General features: G+C 41.7%; 1 protein-coding gene across 1 annotated transcript; it reads right to left on the bottom strand.

The window, feature by feature from the left end:
* Positions 1–798: 798 nt before the first annotated feature.
* Positions 799–19,943, bottom strand: LOC115586658 (peroxisomal succinyl-coenzyme A thioesterase-like). Its single transcript, XM_030425867.1, has 11 exons — positions 19,867–19,943; positions 6,321–6,522; positions 6,091–6,190; positions 5,807–5,997; positions 5,384–5,553; positions 4,092–4,211; positions 3,586–3,668; positions 3,401–3,494; positions 2,892–2,972; positions 1,194–1,335; positions 799–1,118 (listed from the first exon to the last, which is right to left on the bottom strand). Exons 2-11 carry the CDS (start codon positions 6,514–6,516, stop codon positions 982–984), a joined length of 1,314 nt encoding a protein of 437 aa, XP_030281727.1. The 5' UTR covers positions 6,517–6,522; positions 19,867–19,943; the 3' UTR covers positions 799–981.
* Between the last annotated feature and the right edge of the window lie 629 nt (positions 19,944–20,572).

The following is a 20,572-nucleotide window of genomic DNA, read 5'->3' as shown; positions in this document are numbered from 1 at the left end:
AAGGGACTTACAGTAATCCATCAGAGGTGGATTTCATTGTTCGATGTTGAGATTCAGTTCCTGTCGGTCAGTTCGGCAGGAAGAATCGTTTACATCGTTCGTTGGTTTCGTTCGCTCAGTCGTGTTTCCGGTACAACGTCGTTTAGCAGTGAATCATGTAATGCACAGTTCTCAGCTCTTTGTTCTCAAACGACCGTGCTAACGGCCAACATAACACTGTAGTTCAAGGCAAATAAATAGCTGCAACTTCATGATTATGTGTTCTTTAAGACAACACAACAGTGGATAATGTGTATGTTCACCTTGACATTAAATTGACATGTATTGAAGGTAAGCCAAGGGTGACTGATTGACTGAATGAGAACGATGAGCTACGAACGAAATGAAATGGGTTTTTTCTTCATGTAAACGGTTGCTATGCTTTCCTGTTTCTCATTGGCTAAAATTCTACGACAGTGTCCTAGACTCAGCATACGATTGGCTGGCTCTCAGTTCTCTTCACCTCTCTGATAACTAAACAGTGAACAACACAGCAACTAGTCTGTGAGAACGAAAGAACGAATGAGAGAGAAGTGAAACGTGGAATCAGGTCAGTTTGTTCGCGTTAAAGAGTTGTTCCTTCAAATGGATTCGTTCGCAAACGAGCCATCTTTATAATTCATACATTCATTAATACACTGATGGCAGTGGCTGCCATGCAAGGTGCCGACCAGCACATCAGGAGCAGTTTGTTGGGGTTCAGTATCTTGCCCAAGGACACTTTGACATGCAGACCAGGGGAAGTGAACCAGCGACCTTTTACAATAACAAGACGCTGGCTCTACCTGAGCCACAGCCGCCCACAAATAAAGTTACACACACCCTTCATGCCGGTTGTTGCTAGCTATCTTTTATCTTCATTGAACCTGTTTTGGCATTAAATTACTCTAAGATAATCTTACTTCCTGAACCTTAGACACTCTCTATTAGTTGTTGCCTTGGTTATAGGTGGGACAATGAAGTTGTACCAGGGTTTGAGCCACTGTACAGATTCTCTTTCAGAAAGACCAGCAGTTTCCTCCAGGCGTCTTCCTGAGCACGAGAATGTGCCGCTGTCTCTCCGCCCCACAGAACAATCACTGCAAAGAAAACAGAAACAGCCATCAAAACACAAGTCTGAAGTCCTGATTTAGTTAGTCTCAAGTTGAACCTACTCTTCTCTCGTGTCGCCAATGATTTGAATAAACTGGCTCTGGCGTGTGGAGTGTATGGAGGTTCAATCAGGTGACCGGCTTTCGGATATGACAGGACGGTCAGCAGGTGGCTATTCCCCGCCTGCTCCATCATTTCCTCCATCTGGAAAAAAGAAGTAAAACATCTAATTTTATATTTGTAAAAAGGTTTCAGTTTTTATACTTGCACTGCTTGGATATGACCTTTAAATCTTTGCAGAATGACTCTTAACCTCTTGAAACTCTAGAAGCTAATGAGCTAACTAATCTAAAAAACTATGCTATGGATTGAAAATGTAGGCCACCAAGGAAATAAAAGATCTTGAGAAAATCTATTTACACTTCATGAGTATAATTTTTGAAACGCGGACATCGAACAACCCAACAGTGAATAAAGTAATAAAATGATCTCAAGCTTAAACACCTACACCAGTATAATGCAACTCACACATTAATGCAGTAGTTATATTTATCCTACAACATCAGATATATTAGTCAAACACTGACAGTGAACATTTTTCTGTCTGATGACAGCTTTTACTTTTGATACTTTAAGTACATTTTGCTGATAACTTGCATACCTTTAGGAAGGGTTCCAATGTTGGACTTTTACTTGTAGTTGAGTATTTTCAGTGTGTTGCTCTGAATATTTCTTCCACCACAAGTTTCACAGGTTTAAAACATTTATTCTCGATTGATTCCACTAAAAACACATTACATCTTGTGCATGAGATTTGAACTGTTGATGACAACTGAACATGGCTGGATACCTCAAAACAAGCTAAATAGCTCATTATGGTCCAGACAAAACACAAAGGGAAGAAATGAGAGATACTTTAGTGGTTTAAGATGCTAAAATGAAAATCAACAGGCTTTTCAGTACTGGACAGATGGATGACAGCTGTGGCTCATATGATGACCAGGTTCAGAAAAGTAGAAATGCCAAATCTAATTGTTTTTAAATGTAAATCTACTCACTCATTCCTCAGTCGGAAACTGCATCTTCTAACGTAATTGTATCTAAGTTGAAGCACATTGTTGAAGCTGTAAAGGATATCAAACACACCCCTGTTGATCTTAACAGTGTATACAGCATAATAGGCCTGTTGCTCCATCAGTAACTGCAAATTGACTCCACAAGAAAGCACTGATAAATTGAAAACCAAACAAATAGCCTAATCATAGCTGAGCCACAATGTAATCAAAACAATATTCTAGTTTATCAATACCAAATATTGGGTGCTAATAGTTGTAGACAAACATATCATACAGCCATTTTCTTGATATGTGACAGTTATGAAAATATGAAAGTCTAATTTCCATAGAAGTATACTGCGATAACTATCTTTTAATTTAAAGTGGCCGAAACAATAACGGTTGCAGCACAGTTTGTTCTCTTCACTATCACATCCCTCTGTTTGCTGTGTTTGTGCACAATTTTTAATAACAATGAGGATGAATTTCTAGGGAAATGTAACAAGAAAAATGATAATAAAGAAATTGTTGACTAACAAATTATTTAAGAAAGTTTTGGTTCATTTACATACTGTACAGTGCTCTCTTCATTCATATGCTTATCTTATCTTTTTTGTGACTTATCAGTTTTCTAATAGTTTCAATAAAGTGTAAGGGTTAATAAAGTGTGATCCAAATGTGATGCTGTCACGTCAGTAAACTCACATCCATTGCAGACTCGGAGGCGGGCCAGTTCTGGTCGTCCTCACCGACAACCACCAACAGAGGACACTTGAGTCGTCCCATCTGCTCAGAGACAGAAACAGAGACATTTCAGTTTATATCACCAGCTTCAAATGTGTATGCAGCACCCGTTTCAGGTGTTGAATCATTTATCAGTTGACTTTTTTAGATATTACACAATGCAAAAAAATTGGTAGATTTAGCAGAAATTAAAGAACATAAAATCATTCACAACGCTGTTGAGTCTCTATCGAATAATTTCACAGAATGCAGACCACCTGTTTACTAGGACAACTGACAACATTACAACATTAGAGCAACATTATGTGGAAATTGGCATTTTGTGCAATTTAATGCCCCCACTTCATATATAGTGACATATATGACAGATTGACATGCACAGTGAGCCGTAAAGATCTGCCATTTCTTTTCAGACCAAAAATGCATTTACAAAACTGGAAGGAGGACACATTCTGGCTGGTAATACTCACGTCCACTTTGAAAGCAAGGTCGCTGGGGACTGGCAGCAGCACATCTCGCCAGATTAACTCGTTCTCCTCACTGATGCGAGTCCTGTCAGCGTTTCTGATTGGACAATAGTTTTTTTTTTAAACTGCATCTTTCCTTTGGGCAACAGGAAAATCACTGACAAGTAACAAAAAGCTTGTGGACTTACTGGTTAAAATACTTCAGTATTTCCTCCACAGATCCATCAACTGGCTGCATGTGACAACCACTAATGCACACTGCACACCTGAGCTGACATCACAAAAAAAACACGCACACTTGAAAACATTTTACACAGGATCAGCTGAGACAGAAACCCGATCAGAATTACTTTTGATGTACAAACATGTGGAGTGTAAAGAGAAAAGAGACAGATGTTTTCCATATAGAGACTACATTAGACATTACCATCAAGTGTATGTGTCCTTGAGACCTGTAAGTCGTATCTGATGTTATCAGTTAATTTAATACTACAATGTTAATTTAATCCTTTATAAAGAAGGAGAGCGATGTTATATGATGCTATGCTACGCTATGATATGCAAGATCATTTTGTTGAGTCACTTTTCTGGTCGGACCAGGGACTGTTAGCTTCAACTATCCTTTATAAAGAATTTGAGTTATGTAAAGAGACGTCAAGATGATGAAAGTAACTTTCAGCAACAGTTGTCTTACTTTCATAACTTCGGAGTAAACAGCCATTTTGAGGGTTATACTGGTGCCCAAGGACAGACCCAACATGCCGATGCTGCTGCCGTGGACCTGAGGATGCTGCTCCAGGATTTTATAGGCCTTCTGCATCATCAAAAACATGTCATACAACAAAAACAGCTGTAACACAGAGGCCAGACTTTAAACATGTTGAAATAGAAGGAAAAAATACATTTCAAATCCCCCCTCCACTCAAAAATATGTTTTAACTCTTGTTTCTCCAATTAAGTGTCTGAGCTTCACTGTGTAGAATGATGCATGTACAGAGTTGTGAGGCCGATCTTGGTCCAATATTCAGCAAACGCAAGTGTGATTTGAAAACTTGAAGCTTCCAGTGTACAAACACTGAAAATGCACATTACAGTGACATAGGAGACATCATGTGTCTGCAGTTAGACCTGTAAAATGAGAAATACATTTATATTTCTGGAATTTTAAGTGAGGGACAAGGTGTAGGGCCTATTTTCAAGGATTTCTGCAAAACCCGAAGTTGGATACACATTATTTGCATGTCTTAATAAATGTGTCCTGTTAGCTAAAACCTTTTTTAAAAACAAAGAAACTTCCAAATTCAAATGTGGGGTATTTATGGACACTTTTTCTTTTCTTCTTTTTTTAAATTGCTAATTTATTTCCGGGTTGTAGGACCCATTCCTGCAACACCCTATCAAAACTCCTGCTGCTACCAGGCTTGTGAACCCACTTAACAAATATGTTTTTCACCATGGAGGTTTGTTGTTTATTTAAAGATTGTATTGATTTAAATCAAAGCCTGGGTGAATCAGGCCCTCTGCTACATTTTTCTAACAGTCTGATATTATTAAAAAGTACAAATGTAAGAGCGATAATAGCAAAATAATTGGTTCTACATCAGGTCACACCGACAAAATCTCTGAAACTTCCTCCTGTTATATTTCATTTCAATTATTTAGCAGTCTCTAGTCTGAGTGAAAGTGAATGAACCCTTGAACCAATTTTATAGGTAGATAAATGCACAGAGATAACAGACACACAGCACAACCTACATAACCCAAAACCAGGTGACTCTGTCTATCTCACAGCCAAAATAAATGATCATTATCAGCTAAAGGTTAGCTCAACTACTTTGTAAGAACAACAGTTTGTTGTGGAGTTCTGCTACTCCTTTGTGGCCATAATATCATTGTTTTAAAAGGGTTAGGGTCCTGTAGTTGTGTTGGGGAATTTGAGATAAAGATTGAATTTTGTTTTGTAATTTAGACGCTGATAAAGTTTACCTCAAAGTACTGGAGGTCCACCATCTTCCCAGTTTCCATGATGATTTTAGCTGTCAGGTAGTCAAGGGCCAGGGAGGCGATGCCGTGAGAGGCCAGAAGAGACGCACGGTACTCCACCAACTGCCCTCCACCACCCCACAGATCTAAGAGGCCGGGGAAAGGTCCCGGTCCTTCAGACAACAAACACAGTTCACAGTTTACAACTTTATTGTATATTTCTGTGGTTCCTCGCTTCTCCAGACAAGGGCTGGGCGATTCGGCAATAAAACAATAATGCAATATTCTTAGGCTTCACCAGATACACAACATGTATCTCTGTATTTTTAAATCTTCTCAAAAGCAGAAAAAAATAACATCTATAAAGATACTGAGATAATACTGATATATTGCCCAGAAATTCTCAAGACTCTCCTGTGGTCCTACCTGGGGGCAGGAAGAGGGTCGCACTGAGTCTGTCCTCTGTGATCGGGATCCTGCTGACGCCGGGCGCCATGTACCAGCGCTCCACCACCACACTGGCCAGCGGCACCTGATCCATGAAGCCCTCAGTCTGGTGACCCTGGTACACTGAGATTGTGACCTCCATGGGAATCTGGACATTCATCTTCCTTAACCTTGGGGATAATGGGAAAGGGTCAACTCTGATACCAATAACTGATTCTGTATCGATTGTCATTGTCTGAATCGCTCCATCATTGTTGGCCTACCTGAGTCCAGGTTTGCTGCCTGGAACTGGTCTGAGGCTCCACAGTAGACCCATCTGTTCAACCCCAGAATATGTCCCACCCAGACTGGGATCCTCTGAAACTGGAAAATTACAGGCATGAAAGTTATTGAAAAGTGTTTTTCTGCAATTCACAAACTTTCACAAATACCCGCCAATAAAAATTACATTAATAATCCTGAATTTTCCAAGTCTGGGCTTTCAACCATGTACCGTTCACAGTCCCAATGGCGTTGCTGATGTAGTGACCAAAAGCCTCCCAACTGTGTCCATCTTCACACTTATGGAGGGCGTGGACAGTCAGCTGGTAACCAGGCAGGTCCTTCTGGACCAGGATGATAAAATTCTCATCCACGAGCCCTCTGGACGGCTGGACAAAGAGCTTCACAATACACTGCTTCCTGTCCATCGTGAACTGAGCAGACAGGTAAAATATTTAATAATGGTGTAACAACCAGCACCACCAGTTATGATACTGAGCACAAATATGTAACAACCAACGAGCATTAGATGTCTTGTTTTGTTTAGTAAGAGGAGAGTAAATAAGTTCACTATGGGCCAGAATATCTGAAGCTCCAGGTCGCTCGGGAGGAATGGATTACAAACAGCAATGGTGAAACAAGACACACACGGACTCAGCAGTTATGTTTGAAGATAAGTACCAAATATTTATTATCTCCTTTCTCTCTTTCTTTCAAGTGTGTACTTTAAGTGCAACAAGAACATTGAAAAAATGACTTCAGATTCCCAAAACAAAACAATAATCACTTTTGTGACTTGCACTTGTTTTCCTTCTTCCAGATCTAACCAGGAATCCACCTGTTGAGTAAGTATATCTATTTGCTCCCTGGTATTTGAATGTTAGTTTGTGTATTATGGTGTTATTTAGGCACCACTCATTAATTTAGCACTATTTTGTGTTACGACTATTTTGTAGCCTATTTTAGAGTGCCACTAGAAAACCAACAGGTGATTCTTTTGACCCCTATTTAACACATAACTCAATTCAAACTTTAGTATCAACTGGTTCACTTAATGGAACTCAAACCCAACTTCAAAACACATGGGATGTTCAGAATGCATACAGTATTGCTCTCACTGCACTAACCTGAATTCTGTTGGAGGAAGAATGTAAATATGAAGATTATTCAAAAGCTACCATAACCTTTATGGCCCGAAATAGCCCAGAACAAATCACATAGTAAATTAAGGAACAGACATTACGATTAGATGTGCAATGCACTCAACTCGACTTAATCTCAACAATTGCCAAATCAATGCAGAGAGAGAATACCTAACAATCAGGTGCAAACATTTAAAAGAAAAACAATAATGATAACATGTGACGGATCACTTGTGTTTCAGTAAGTTCATCTTAGATTGTAGGATCCAATGGCTTGTAAAATCCAATGACTGTAGCATGGGGCAATTGAACACGATTGTCCTACCAATGCGTTGAGAATCCTTACGGCTGGACGTGGGGCAATTGAACACGATTGTCCTACCACTGTTAGTCTGACGTTTCAAACATATCTCATCCTCTTTAGATCCAGTTCTTGGGTTAGCTCGCCACTCCAGGACCAACTGTACTCCTCTCCAACAGAAGCAGCCGGCTGAAGAATCCAGGGATCTCGTCTCACACAAATGATCAACACAGGAAAACAAAAGACCTGGCCTTGTACCCACAAAGCCAGGGGAAAACAAATCAATAAGTGATTCAAATGCATTTTTTTCCTTGATCTGAATCATTATGGCATTGCCATTTTACATTAAATGATATAATGCCTTGTATCTCTTAACTAAAATACCCTTGTTGCATTTAATCAAATAAAACACCTTTAACAATTTGGCATTCTTCTTCTTCTCCAAAAAAACAAAACAAAACAACAACAACCATGTAATCTCTATGGTCATTCTACACAACACACTGCATAGGCTTAGCTTTGTATAATTTTAGCCTGAAATAGCAACAGGCACCTCCAATCCCAGTACAGGCCAAGGGACATGCTAACACCAACTCAGTCAAGGATTAGTTATCTATATACACATTCTTTGGCATCACAATTGGGCACTAGGAAGTTAAGCTGCTAATCGACATTACTGTTGCAGCCAACAACGCTAGCATGAGTAATGCTAATGACGCTAATATAGCTAGCGCGGTAGTCGCGACGCTAATGCTAATGCTGCTAAGCTAGCGGGAGAGCCGCGACGCTAATTTATCGCTTCTTTCTTTACAAACACAAACCGAAGTCACACACCAGCATCTTAGACAACTCACCAAGAATTTTCCTTTGGCTAATGGCAGCAGAATTGTAACCACCACAGGTCTTTTGGATGAGAGCAATGATTCAGTTATCTGGCTTTTACTAGTAAGTAGCTGATGCCTTCACTGTCCAAACACACGTCCCGTTTCTTTAGCTGCTCCGGTAGGAGGAAAAAGATTTCTTAGATGCACTGGCAAGTTCAAGTGTTTGACAGACGTGGATAACGTCCATAAAGTCAAAGTCAAATCTCAAACTATATTATCACATGACCAATATATATATTGTTGTTTTATAATTTCTGTTCATAGTGTTATCAATAGCCACAGGTTATATTGTTTATCCATCAGTAAACCCCACCTTCTCATATTGGTCATTTATTTGACTTTAATTGGGTTTTAGTAACCAGGGGTTACACACTCCCCTCTCAAAGATGTGTACGTCCCGTTACACCTACATCGCTGTCCAGTAATAACTGGATGAGGGCCATTGGGACCAGCTTCATTGTAATTAGTGCCTTGTAGCATGTCTGTAAAAGCTAAACTTAAACCTTGAAAAAGTGACTGCACTATTGACACAAGAGGGTTCCCCAATTGGGGGTAATGGAATCTCTTTGGTGGGACTTTTTTTCTATTAGAATGTCTGTGTGTGGTGTCTTTTCCATCTTCATTGACTACAGCTCCAGTCATGGGTGCCTCGGTCTCTGTTTCCAGAGATTCTTCATCACTGTCGGACAGGTCCGAAAGCGCTGGCAGAGTCTCATCCATGATATTCGGCGTATTGTCAGGAAACTTGGGAAGTCTCCCCACTGAGTGTTGTTGCCCCAACTCTTCGTCGGACAAGCTTTCTCCTTCCGGTTCTGTGTCAAGTAAAGTTTCTCTTTCAGTCTCTGTTCCAGTTCCAGGTAAGTCGCCTTTTTCAGTTTCTGTTCCAGTTCCAGGTAAGTCGCCTTTTTCAGTTTCTGTTCCAGTTCCAGGTAAGTTGCCTTTTTCAGTTTCTGCTCCAGTTCCAGGTAAGTCGTCTTTTTCAGTTTCTGTTCCAGTTCCAGTTCCAGGTAAGTTTGTCTCGTGAGAGCTGCTGTTGGAGTAATTGTAGTCTCTTAGTTGTCTGTCCTCTAGCATACTACTGCCACTGTTCAGCTCAGTTTGGTATGTGTGCCAGTTACTTTCCACACATACTGGGTTTGCATCTTGATATACAGTAATGTCATCATCTGACTCGTGGTTTGCATCCCCATCAACATCTTGTGTCACAGGATTCAAGCGAGCACTCCGACGTGGCCGGTTGCAAGGCACTGACACAGGCAAGGTAGGAGGATCTTCTGGTGCAGGGAGAAACCCACAAGGTAGTAGTAGATCTCTGTGTAACGTCCTCAGGGGTCCATCTTGATTCTCAGGTTTCACAGTGTACACTGGAAGGTCACCTGCTTGTTTTGTCACGACATGAATCTCATGTTCCCACTTATCAGCAAGTTTATGTTTTCCGCGAAGGCGAACACTTCTCACCAACACACGATCACCAACTTGAAGTGCAGACTCTGTGACGCGTCCATCAAATCTGGCTTTGTTTCTTGCAGCAATTTTAGCAGCATTGCTGGTTGCCAGTTTGTAACTCTCCTCCAAATGAGACTTTAAGTTACGCACATAATCTGAGTGAGATGTTTGAGGATGCTCTCTGAGTGGGACACCAAATGCCAAGTCGATAGGTAATCTAGGTTGCCTGCCAAACATCAACTCGTATGGACTGTATCCAGTGACTTCACTTTTGGTGCAATTGTAGGCATGCACCAACGGCCGGACAAAATCACGCCAATGCGCTTTGTCTTGGTCTTTCAAGGTTCCCAGCATGCTCAACAAGGTCCTATTGAACCTTTCGACTGGGTTTCCCCTGGGATGGTACGGTGTTGTCCTGACCTTCCGAATTCCTGTCACTTCACACAGCTCTTTAATGGTCTTGGACTCAAAGTCGGGCCCTTGATCGCTGTGTAAGCGCTCTGGGATACCATAGTGAATGATAAAGTTCTCCCAAAGGCATTTAGCAACTGTCCGAGCCTTCTGGTTGGGGGTAGGAACAGCCACTGCGTATTTGGTGTAGTGATCTGTAATCACCAAGATGTTGGTGGTGTTGCTGCTGTCAGGTTCGATTGAGAGAAAGTCCATACAGACCAATTCTAATGGCCGAGTGACTTGAATGTTAACAAGCGGTGCAGCTCTCTGTGGTGGAGCCTTTCTTCGTATGCAGCGATCGCAGGTCTTCACTTTTGTTTCCACCTCAGCAGCCATTTTAGGCCAGTAGAACCGAGACCGCAGCAGATCGGTAGTCCGCTCTATACCTAAATGACCCATGTCATCGTGTAAACTCTTCATGGCTGTTGCTCTCAACTCTTTAGGCAGGACTAGTTGGAAAGTGGTACGTCCCATTTCCTTCCTCTTTCGGTAAAGAACTCCTTCCTTTATCTCCAGGCGAGGCCATTCCCTTAACAGCAACGGAAGCTCGGGAAGCTCTTGTCTCAAGGTTGGTGGGGGTTTTTGCCCTGTTTCAAGTTGCAATATAACCTCCCTGATACTGAAATCAGCTCTTTGCTTTTCTTTTAGCTCAGCGCTGGACAGATGCTTAACTGTGGGTGTTCCCTCTACATTGTCTTCTCCCTCAAAGATGTCAGGAATGGCATCTGCATGCATAGCAAGGGATTCGACAAGAGCGATGCAAGGTTCATGGGATTCACTCTCTGGTTCATGACGAAGGAGGTGACATCCACAAACTGCTTGGATTACTTCAGGTTCAACCTGAATGAGATTCTTATTGTCAAGTGAATGACGTGAGGCGAATTGTTGAATCCGTTCACGCTCTTTCTGTGATGCAAGATCATTCACTAGATCACCATGAGGACGTCTCGATAAACCGTCAGCATCCATGTTGTGCTTCCCTGCTCGGTATTGGAGTGTGAAGGAGAATGTAGAGAGAGCAGAAAGCCATCGATAGCTGGTAGCATCCAACTTTGCTGAAGTGAGTATATACGTTAATGGATTGCTGTCAGTTATCACGGTAAACTGATTTCCATACAGGTAGTCGCTGAATTTTTCCGTTACGCTCCACTTAAGGGCTAAAAACTCCAGCTTATGGGCCGGGTAGCGAGCTTCACTATGTGACAGTCCTCTGCTGGCGAATGCAATAGGTCGCACTAGTCCATCCTGCTCCTGGTAAAGTGCAGCTCCCAACCCAGTCGTGCTTGCATCCGTGTGCAGGATGTACGGTAGTGTGGGGTTAGCAAAACCCAATACTGGAGCAGTGGTAAGTCTATCAACCACTTCATCAAAAGCGGACTGGCATGCAGCAGTCCAGCGGTCTTTGAAAGGCTCCTTCGGGTGGTAATATGTCTCATTCTTCTCCTTAGGTCTTTTTGTCTTTCGCAGGGGTGGGTAGCCAACAGTTAAATCAGTTAATGGCTTGACAATCTTGGAATATCCCTGGATAAATCGCCGATAGTATCCTGAGAACCCCAAGAAGGACCTCAGCTCTTTTAGGTTCGTTGGGCTTGGCCAGGTCTTCAAGGCACTGGTTTTCTCAGGATCTGTTTCGACACCATTCCTAGACACAATGTGTCCCAAGTATTTCACAGACGTCTGGAAGAACTTGCACTTGTCAACTGATAACTTCAAGCCGTACTCCCGAAGACGGTCAAGGACTCGCAGTAGTCGTCTTTCGTGCTCTTCGAGCGTCTCTGAGAATATGATGATGTCATCTAAGAAGACTATAGCTTCTTTCAGGTTCATGTCGCCCATGCACTTCTCCATGAGCCTCTGGAAAGTACTTGGCGCATTGGTGATTCCTTGGGGCATGCGCTGGAACTCCCAAAATCCCAACGGACACACAAAAGCTGTCTTTGGTTTGTCTTCCTCCTCCATCTCGATTTGGTAGTATCCGGACTTTAGGTCCAACACCGAGAACCATTTAGATCCATGCAGTGCTGTGAAGGTCTCCTCTAGGTTTGGCAATGCATATGCATCTTTCACTGTTTGAGTGTTTAACTTACGGTAATCGATGCACAGCCTTACATCACCATTTTTCTTCCGAACCACTACAATAGGAGAGGAGAAGGAAGACTCAGACTCTCGAATAATGCCCGCATCCAACAGCTCATGGAGATGTTTGCGAACTGCCTGGATGTCTTGGGGGTGAATGGGGCGTGCTCTTTGCTTGAAAGGGGTCTCATCATGAAGGCTGATGTGGTGTTTCACCTTGCTGGTCTTTCCATAGTCCAAATCATGCTGTGAGAACACATCTGGCATATTTCGTAACTCCTGCTCTATTCTCTCTTTCCATTCTGTAGGTATCGGGGAGTCGGCGAAGTTGATTGAAGGTGTAGAGGCTGGCGGTGGTTTCGGCGGGTCAGGCGAAGGGTCTTTAGTTTTGCTCTCTGTCGGGAGTACTTCCTGTATGGCATTGAGCTCTGCCAAGACACTCCTTTGCGGCAACAGTATGTCATGCTGTGTCTCATTGGTTAACACCACAGGTAGTCTGTAGGGTGCTCTGGTTGGAAGGGTGAGAAGGGAGCATGTAACTAGTATACCTCCAGGAAGGGAATAAGTGGATGGGGGCTCCATTACTGCCCACTTCTCAGCAGGCACACTGTGTGTGTTGACCACCCCTTCCATCACGACTCTCTGGCCTGCTGGGATAACTTCTGGTGATCCCCCTTGGAGCCTCACCAATCCCAGGTTGCCGTCTTTTCTTTGTTTTTGTCTGACTGCAAGTGTTTTCAACACTGCTCTGTAGCCGTACGGATAAGGCTGATGGCGAGTAGCGTCCATTTCACTGTATTTATCATACAGTACGTCTAATGTGTTGGTGCCCACTAACACTGGTGACATGGCCATGGCTCGACAATCTGGCACTACAAGGGCTAAAGTTGGCACTTCAATGTCGACACCCAAGAAGCTCTTTGGAAAGGTTATACTGATCTCAATGTAGCCTGTATATGGGACTGTCTGACCATTAGCACCTTCAACTTCCAGCAGGTCATCTAAGGGGTAAAGGATCTGTGAGGTCAACTTTTGTTTGTAGAAGGACTGCGCAACAGTGGTCACTTGTGACCCTGTGTCTAACAGACAACTACACTCTTCTCCAGCGATGAGAACTTCAGCAGTGCATCTGGTTCCTACTAACCCTTCCGGTAGGCAACCCTGACCGTGAGAAAAGGTTTGCTTAAGGTGAGCTCTTTGCTTGCCAGTGGGACGAGTTACAGGCCCTCCAGCTCCCGTCAGTCCCGCGACCGGAGCTGACTTTAGTTTAACTGTTGTGCACTGGGAAAGCGGTTCTGGGCTTCCCATCTTTGTTGTTTCTCATGTAACTGCTCTTTTTTTGCTGCAACCAGGGCTTGGTTTGGAGCTCCATCGCAATTTGGTGCGGTGTGCCCATCTTCGCCACACCTGAAGCAATACCACGGTCTAGGTTTCCCCTGCTGCATCCTTGCTGTAGTGGGAACTGAAAGGTCACTGGCCCTCCCACGGGTGTTAGCTTCAGTAGTGGAGGGGGGAGTGGTCTGTGCTTTCAGCGCCAATATCTGACTCTGTAACTCTGCCATTTGTCTCTGTAGACCATGGATAAGCGCATCAGGCTGGGAATAATTAACCTGGGGCCTGGGTGCCTGGCGATTCTGGGCTTTCAGGCCTGCCATCTGACTCTGAAGCCCGGCCACTTGTTTTTTCAGGTTCTGTGTATCACACAGTGTGTCCACTGTTGGATTACTCACTTGTAATGAAGTGTTCTCCTCTTCTAAATGGGTGCAGGTGCATTGAAGGTTTACGGCAGCTCGTTGCTTGGCGATCCCAAGGTGTTGTTTCATGCGAGCTGCCTTTGCAGTCTGCCTGTCTTCTTCTGTACGTAGGAGTAACAGCAATTCAGAAAAGGATGGCGGGTTATGTTTCCTTTGTTCCAACTGAAGGCTAGCAAGGATAGTACTGTCCCAGCAGCCTCTACAAAACTGTCTCCGTAAGTATTCGTCTTGTTCAGTGGGGGCAACGCCTCCTCTTTTCACAGTCTGGCTGAGGATCACCTGCAGTCTGTTCAAGTATTGGGAGGGTTTCTCCCCAGTATCCTGTAGCATGTTCATGAATTTAGCAAAGAGTTCTGCACCATCATCAACAGTGCCAAATGCAGAATCTAACAGCTGCAAGTAATCAGTGGGAGAGGCTTGAGGGCCTAACTGTTTCACTATATCAGCTGCAGGGGTTAGGAGACTTTCAAGGATTTTTCTTACTCTGTGTAGGTCAGAAATGGCCGGGTCTTTGATGACGAGTTCAACATTTGCTCGCCAAGTGTCGTAATCTACTTCACTGTTAGGGTGTGGGCATTTCCCAGAGAAAGATCGCAGTCTATTAGACATGGCAACAGAAGAGGAAACGTCAGCATTTCTTACTATGTGTTCTACTACCACTCGCTGTATCTCGGGTGGGTTGACATCATTGATTCTGAGGTTGGGAGTGCCATAAACTCCCGTCGGGACGTGGTGGGGTGAGTTATCTTCAACCTCTGGGGTAATGCCCAACTTTGCAGTAACAGAAGGTGTTCTTAGGTTCAAGCTTGCAGGTGGCACAGCAGCTGTATTGCCAACTGCTCCAGCTGCTGCATTAGAGACCATGGGCTGGAAGGTTGTGGTAAGCTGAGGCCTAGAGAAAAGGGTGCCACTCTCAGAAGAGGTATGTACCACATTTTGTGTGGATTCCATCATAGGACTATCACCCGTCGCATCGGTTGGGGCAACACAAGCAGCTGTGTTAAGCTTAGTAAGTTCTGTTGCAAGGAGTTCTTTCAGTGTCTTGCCGGTTGCTTGTGCAAGGCTCTGCAATTGTTCAAGGTAGGTCTGGGTGGTGGTGCTACTTAATTCTGGAGCATATACATCCACAAGTGGTTTCAGAAGGTAGTGGGTTCCTTCTTCATTCTGGCATGGGAATGTGCCTGGCAACTGAGACTTGAGGGACTGTAGTGCTGTGCTGTCAGTGTATTCAACCACTACGTGCTCATGAAACTTTGTGTTAGGAGCATCTATGCTAACAAATCTAGCAATAGAGCCATGTTGTTTCAGGTGGTCAATTAATTCTTTATCAGATTCTGCTCCAAGGGGACCACTAATGATAAGGGAGTTTCGAACCTTTATATCGGCGGACTCTATAATATCCATTTTTTTTTTTTTTTTTTTTTTTTTGTGTAACTTGTCACCAATGCTAATTGCTAAGCCCAACTCCTCCTGGCTAGCTCGCCAAGTTTATGTAACAACCAGCACCACCAGTTATGATACTGAGCACAAATATGTAACAACCAACGAGCATTAGATGTCTTGTTTTGTTTAGTAAGAGGAGAGTAAATAAGTTCACTATGGGCCAGAATATCTGAAGCTCCAGGTCGCTCGGGAGGAATGGATTACAAACAGCAATGGTGAAACAAGACACACACGGACTCAGCAGTTATGTTTGAAGATAAGTACCAAATATTTATTATCTCCTTTCTCTCTTTCTTTCAAGTGTGTACTTTAAGTGCAACAAGAACATTGAAAAAATGACTTCAGATTCCCAAAACAAAACAATAATCACTTTTGTGACTTGCACTTGTTTTCCTTCTTCCAGATCTAACCAGGAATCCACCTGTTGAGTAAGTATATCTATTTGCTCCCTGGTATTTGAATGTTAGTTTGTGTATTATGGTGTTATTTAGGCACCACTCATTAATTTAGCACTATTTTGTGTTACGACTATTTTGTAGCCTATTTTAGAGTGCCACTAGAAAACCAACAGGTGATTCTTTTGACCCCTATTTAACACATAACTCAATTCAAACTTTAGTATCAACTGGTTCACTTAATGGAACTCAAACCCAACTTCAAAACACATGGGATGTTCAGAATGCATACAGTATTGCTCTCACTGCACTAACCTGAATTCTGTTGGAGGAAGAATGTAAATATGAAGATTATTCAAAAGCTACCATAACCTTTATGGCCCGAAATAGCCCAGAACAAATCACATAGTAAATTAAGGAACAGACATTACGATTAGATGTGCAATGCACTCAACTCGACTTAATCTCAACAATTGCCAAATCAATGCAGAGAGAGAATACCTAACAATCAGGTGCAAACATTTAAAAGAAAAACAATAATGATAACATGTGACGGATCACTTGTGTTTCAGTAAGTTCATCTTAGATTGTAGGATCCAATGGCTTGTAAAATCCAATGACTGTAGCATGGGGCAATTGAACACGATTGTCCTACCAATGCGTTGAGAATCCTTACGGCTGGACGTGGGGCAATTGAACACGATTGTCCTACCACTGTTAGTCTGACGTTTCAAACATATCTCATCCTCTTTAGATCCAGTTCTTGGGTTAGCTCGCCACTCCAGGACCAACTGTACTCCTCTCCAACAGAAGCAGCCGGCTGAAGAATCCAGGGATCTCGTCTCACACAAATGATCAACACAGGAAAACAAAAGACCTGGCCTTGTACCCACAAAGCCAGGGGAAAACAAATCAATAAGTGATTCAAATGCATTTTTTTCCTTGATCTGAATCATTATGGCATTGCCATTTTACATTAAATGATATAATGCCTTGTATCTCTTAACTAAAATACCCTTGTTGCATTTAATCAAATAAAACACCTTTAACAATTTGGCATTCTTCTTCTTCTCCAAAAAAACAAAACAAAACAACAACAACCATGTAATCTCTATGGTCATTCTACACAACACACTGCATAGGCTTAGCTTTGTATAATTTTAGCCTGAAATAGCAACAGGCACCTCCAATCCCAGTACAGGCCAAGGGACATGCTAACACCAACTCAGTCAAGGATTAGTTATCTATATACACATTCTTTGGCATCACAATTGGGCACTAGGAAGTTAAGCTGCTAATCGACATTACTGTTGCAGCCAACAACGCTAGCATGAGTAATGCTAATGACGCTAATATAGCTAGCGCGGTAGTCGCGACGCTAATGCTAATGCTGCTAAGCTAGCGGGAGAGCCGCGACGCTAATTTATCGCTTCTTTCTTTACAAACACAAACCGAAGTCACACACCAGCATCTTAGACAACTCACCAAGAATTTTCCTTTGGCTAATGGCAGCAGAATTGTAACCACCACAGGTCTTTTGGATGAGAGCAATGATTCAGTTATCTGGCTTTTACTAGTAAGTAGCTGATGCCTTCACTGTCCAAACACACGTCCCGTTTCTTTAGCTGCTCCGGTAGGAGGAAAAAGATTTCTTAGATGCACTGGCAAGTTCAAGTGTTTGACAGACGTGGATAACGTCCATAAAGTCAAAGTCAAATCTCAAACTATATTATCACATGACCAATATATATATTGTTGTTTTATAATTTCTGTTCATAGTGTTATCAATAGCCACAGGTTATATTGTTTATCCATCAGTAAACCCCACCTTCTCATATTGGTCATTTATTTGACTTTAATTGGGTTTTAGTAACCAGGGGTTACAATGGCATCAAATGTGTTTGTCTGTGAACATCCACCTGATATTTCTGGGGGATTGCAACTCAAAATGAATGAGAACCACTGTGTTATATTACTGAATTGTACCAATAATTTCCTTAACATGTCATTTACTGAATGAATGCAAATTTTTTCAGACGTGTGAAAACAAAACAAAACAAAAAGTTAAATTAGTTCCACAAATAAGCCGAATAACATGAAGCGCATGTTAGATTCAAGATTCAAAGTGTATTTTGTTATATGCACAGTAAGGAAACATGTTTCTATGTACAATGAAATTCTTCCTTTGCTGTCCGCAGGATGCCAACAATATAAAAAGAAATATATACAACCGAAATATACAAAGTAAAGCACTTTTGCAAGGCACATGTGATAAATAAGAAAAAGTAACAATAATAATAATAAAAATAATAATAACAATAATAAAACAGTGTAAAGCCCGAAAAGGGGTAGGACGAAGTATACACTTATTTAATCCTACCCATTCTCCACAACTTAGTAATTAATCATAATCAATTGACTTCCATTCCTGAACCTGTGTACCTTCATACGCTCCCATCTAACTACATGAAATTCAATATACTATATGTACACTTAATATATAACATAATAACTATAAATATATTCATATATATGCATATATACATATGTGCTGAACAGATACATACATACATACACTCACACATATATACAAATATCCATACATAACCTATAATATAATCTAAACACTAACCCATGCACAAATCTATGAAAACACTTTTACTGAAGACATTTTTAAAGCCCTCTTGGACCTTGACTGAAGGTAAGATAGTTACTGAGTGCAATGCATTGATAGGAAAGTGATAGATAAGCTGCAAGGTAACCACAAAGTAAAAGTACAATATTTGTCTGTGAGTGAAGTAGCCCAGTGTACAATGAAAATACTCAAAGTACCTCAAAACTGTACTACCATTCCATAGATTCACACCACCGATTGAAATGAACTTTCTTTTTATAGTCGTGCTAACGGGTAGCATCTTGAAATAACACTTCTCCCCTTAAATTATAAACCCCTTCTCTATCAAAAGAAGTTTCTGAATATTGCACGGTAGTACCTTTTTTCTTGCTTTATACATTATTTGTGCATTTTGATATTCAACCAGGTCAAGTAACTTTAAAGCACGGGAATTTAAAAACAAATCACCTGCAGGATTGATATTTGAGAAAAAATGAACTTGACAGAAAATCATCCATGGGATCATGGAAAAGATTACTTGTGTTACTTCTGCTAAAGCCATTTTAACATACTACAAGGAACTTTTAACTTTATTAGTTGGTTGGTTTGTCAGAAGGTTCGCACAGGAACTACTGAATAGATTTTCAGAAATGTTGGTGGAGAATCAGTTTTCTGGCCCAGAAAAGACCAAATTAACTTTTTATGCAAATCCGGATAAAGAGACGGATAGAGGAAGTTTCTCTCACTCTCTCTATCTTTTTTGTGCATATCTCAGATAGTAATGCATGGATCTTGATGAGAAAACAGGTGTGTTTAGGTGGCTGCTATCTATGGGTGATTACAGTTTGCAGTCGGTTACGACTCCTGGACCTTGACTGATGCTATGTACTGAGTGCCATGCATTGATAGGAAGGTGATGTATATTCTGCAAGACAACCACACACAGTAAAAGTACAATAGCCTATACTGTGAGTGAAGAAGCCCAGCGTACGATGACAATACTCACAGTTTCTCAAAATTGCACCTAGGTACAATAGCCTACTTGAGTAAATGTACTGTTACATCCCACCAATAATATTAATGTTAGTATACCGACCTCACATGCCACAAAACATTCTGTCATTTACAAAGACTTCTACTGAGGGTAAAAACATGTAACGTTAACTGGGTCTGTGTTGGCTCAAAGTGCACAAACACGTTTAATCTATTCGCACCAAACTGCTCAATTTCCTTAAGTATCTCGCCTAACCCATTTCTCAGCAATACTTACTGTAAGCGCAGGTGTAAAGGTGTGAATCGACCTGAGCGAATCAAACTTTGACAGGGCACACTGGCCGACAGCTGATCCTCTCCGGACAGTCTCCTCCCAATGCGACATCAACGGGACTGGACACAAGATGGCGCCGCCGAGTCACAGATATTTCATTATTGTTAATGAAATATTGTTTTTTGTTCAGCTCTTCAGCATCCAGGCAGATCTGCACTGATGTGACTAAAGACTACAAGCTGAAAATTTAAAAAAATATGTGGGTGTTTAGATAGAAAGAAACGCTTTTTCTGTAAAATAGATGACATACTGCACTGGTTTGAATACTTTTCTTTAACAGTCCAACATGAGACGGTAAATGTTGTAGATGTTTAATGCGGAGGATTCTACAAATGAGTCAGGTGAAAACAACTAAAGATGTCAAATATGTCAAAGTTTCTCCTGATTTAATTTTTTTTTCTGCAAAACTACATGCACGGTGCACCTCTAAGCAGTGGACAATCACTACATTTATACAGTTTTGCAGCTGTCGTCAAAAGGCTTATATTGGTTACCTAAAGTGCATGGCTGATCTCTCCAAACACAGAGGGTCTCTGTAAACCTTTTGCAAATAACTTTCTTAACATCAAGAATAAGTTACGTATTCAACTCACAATATTTGCTCAATCCAAGGGGACTTGCCTTCCTTTAATGATGCTCACTGAGACGC

This window comes from Sparus aurata, chromosome 8, assembly GCF_900880675.1.
Source record: "Sparus aurata chromosome 8, fSpaAur1.1, whole genome shotgun sequence".
In the NCBI taxonomy this organism is placed as follows: Eukaryota; Metazoa; Chordata; class Actinopteri; order Spariformes; family Sparidae; genus Sparus; species Sparus aurata.
This window is presented reverse-complemented; position numbering and strand designations above follow the sequence as displayed.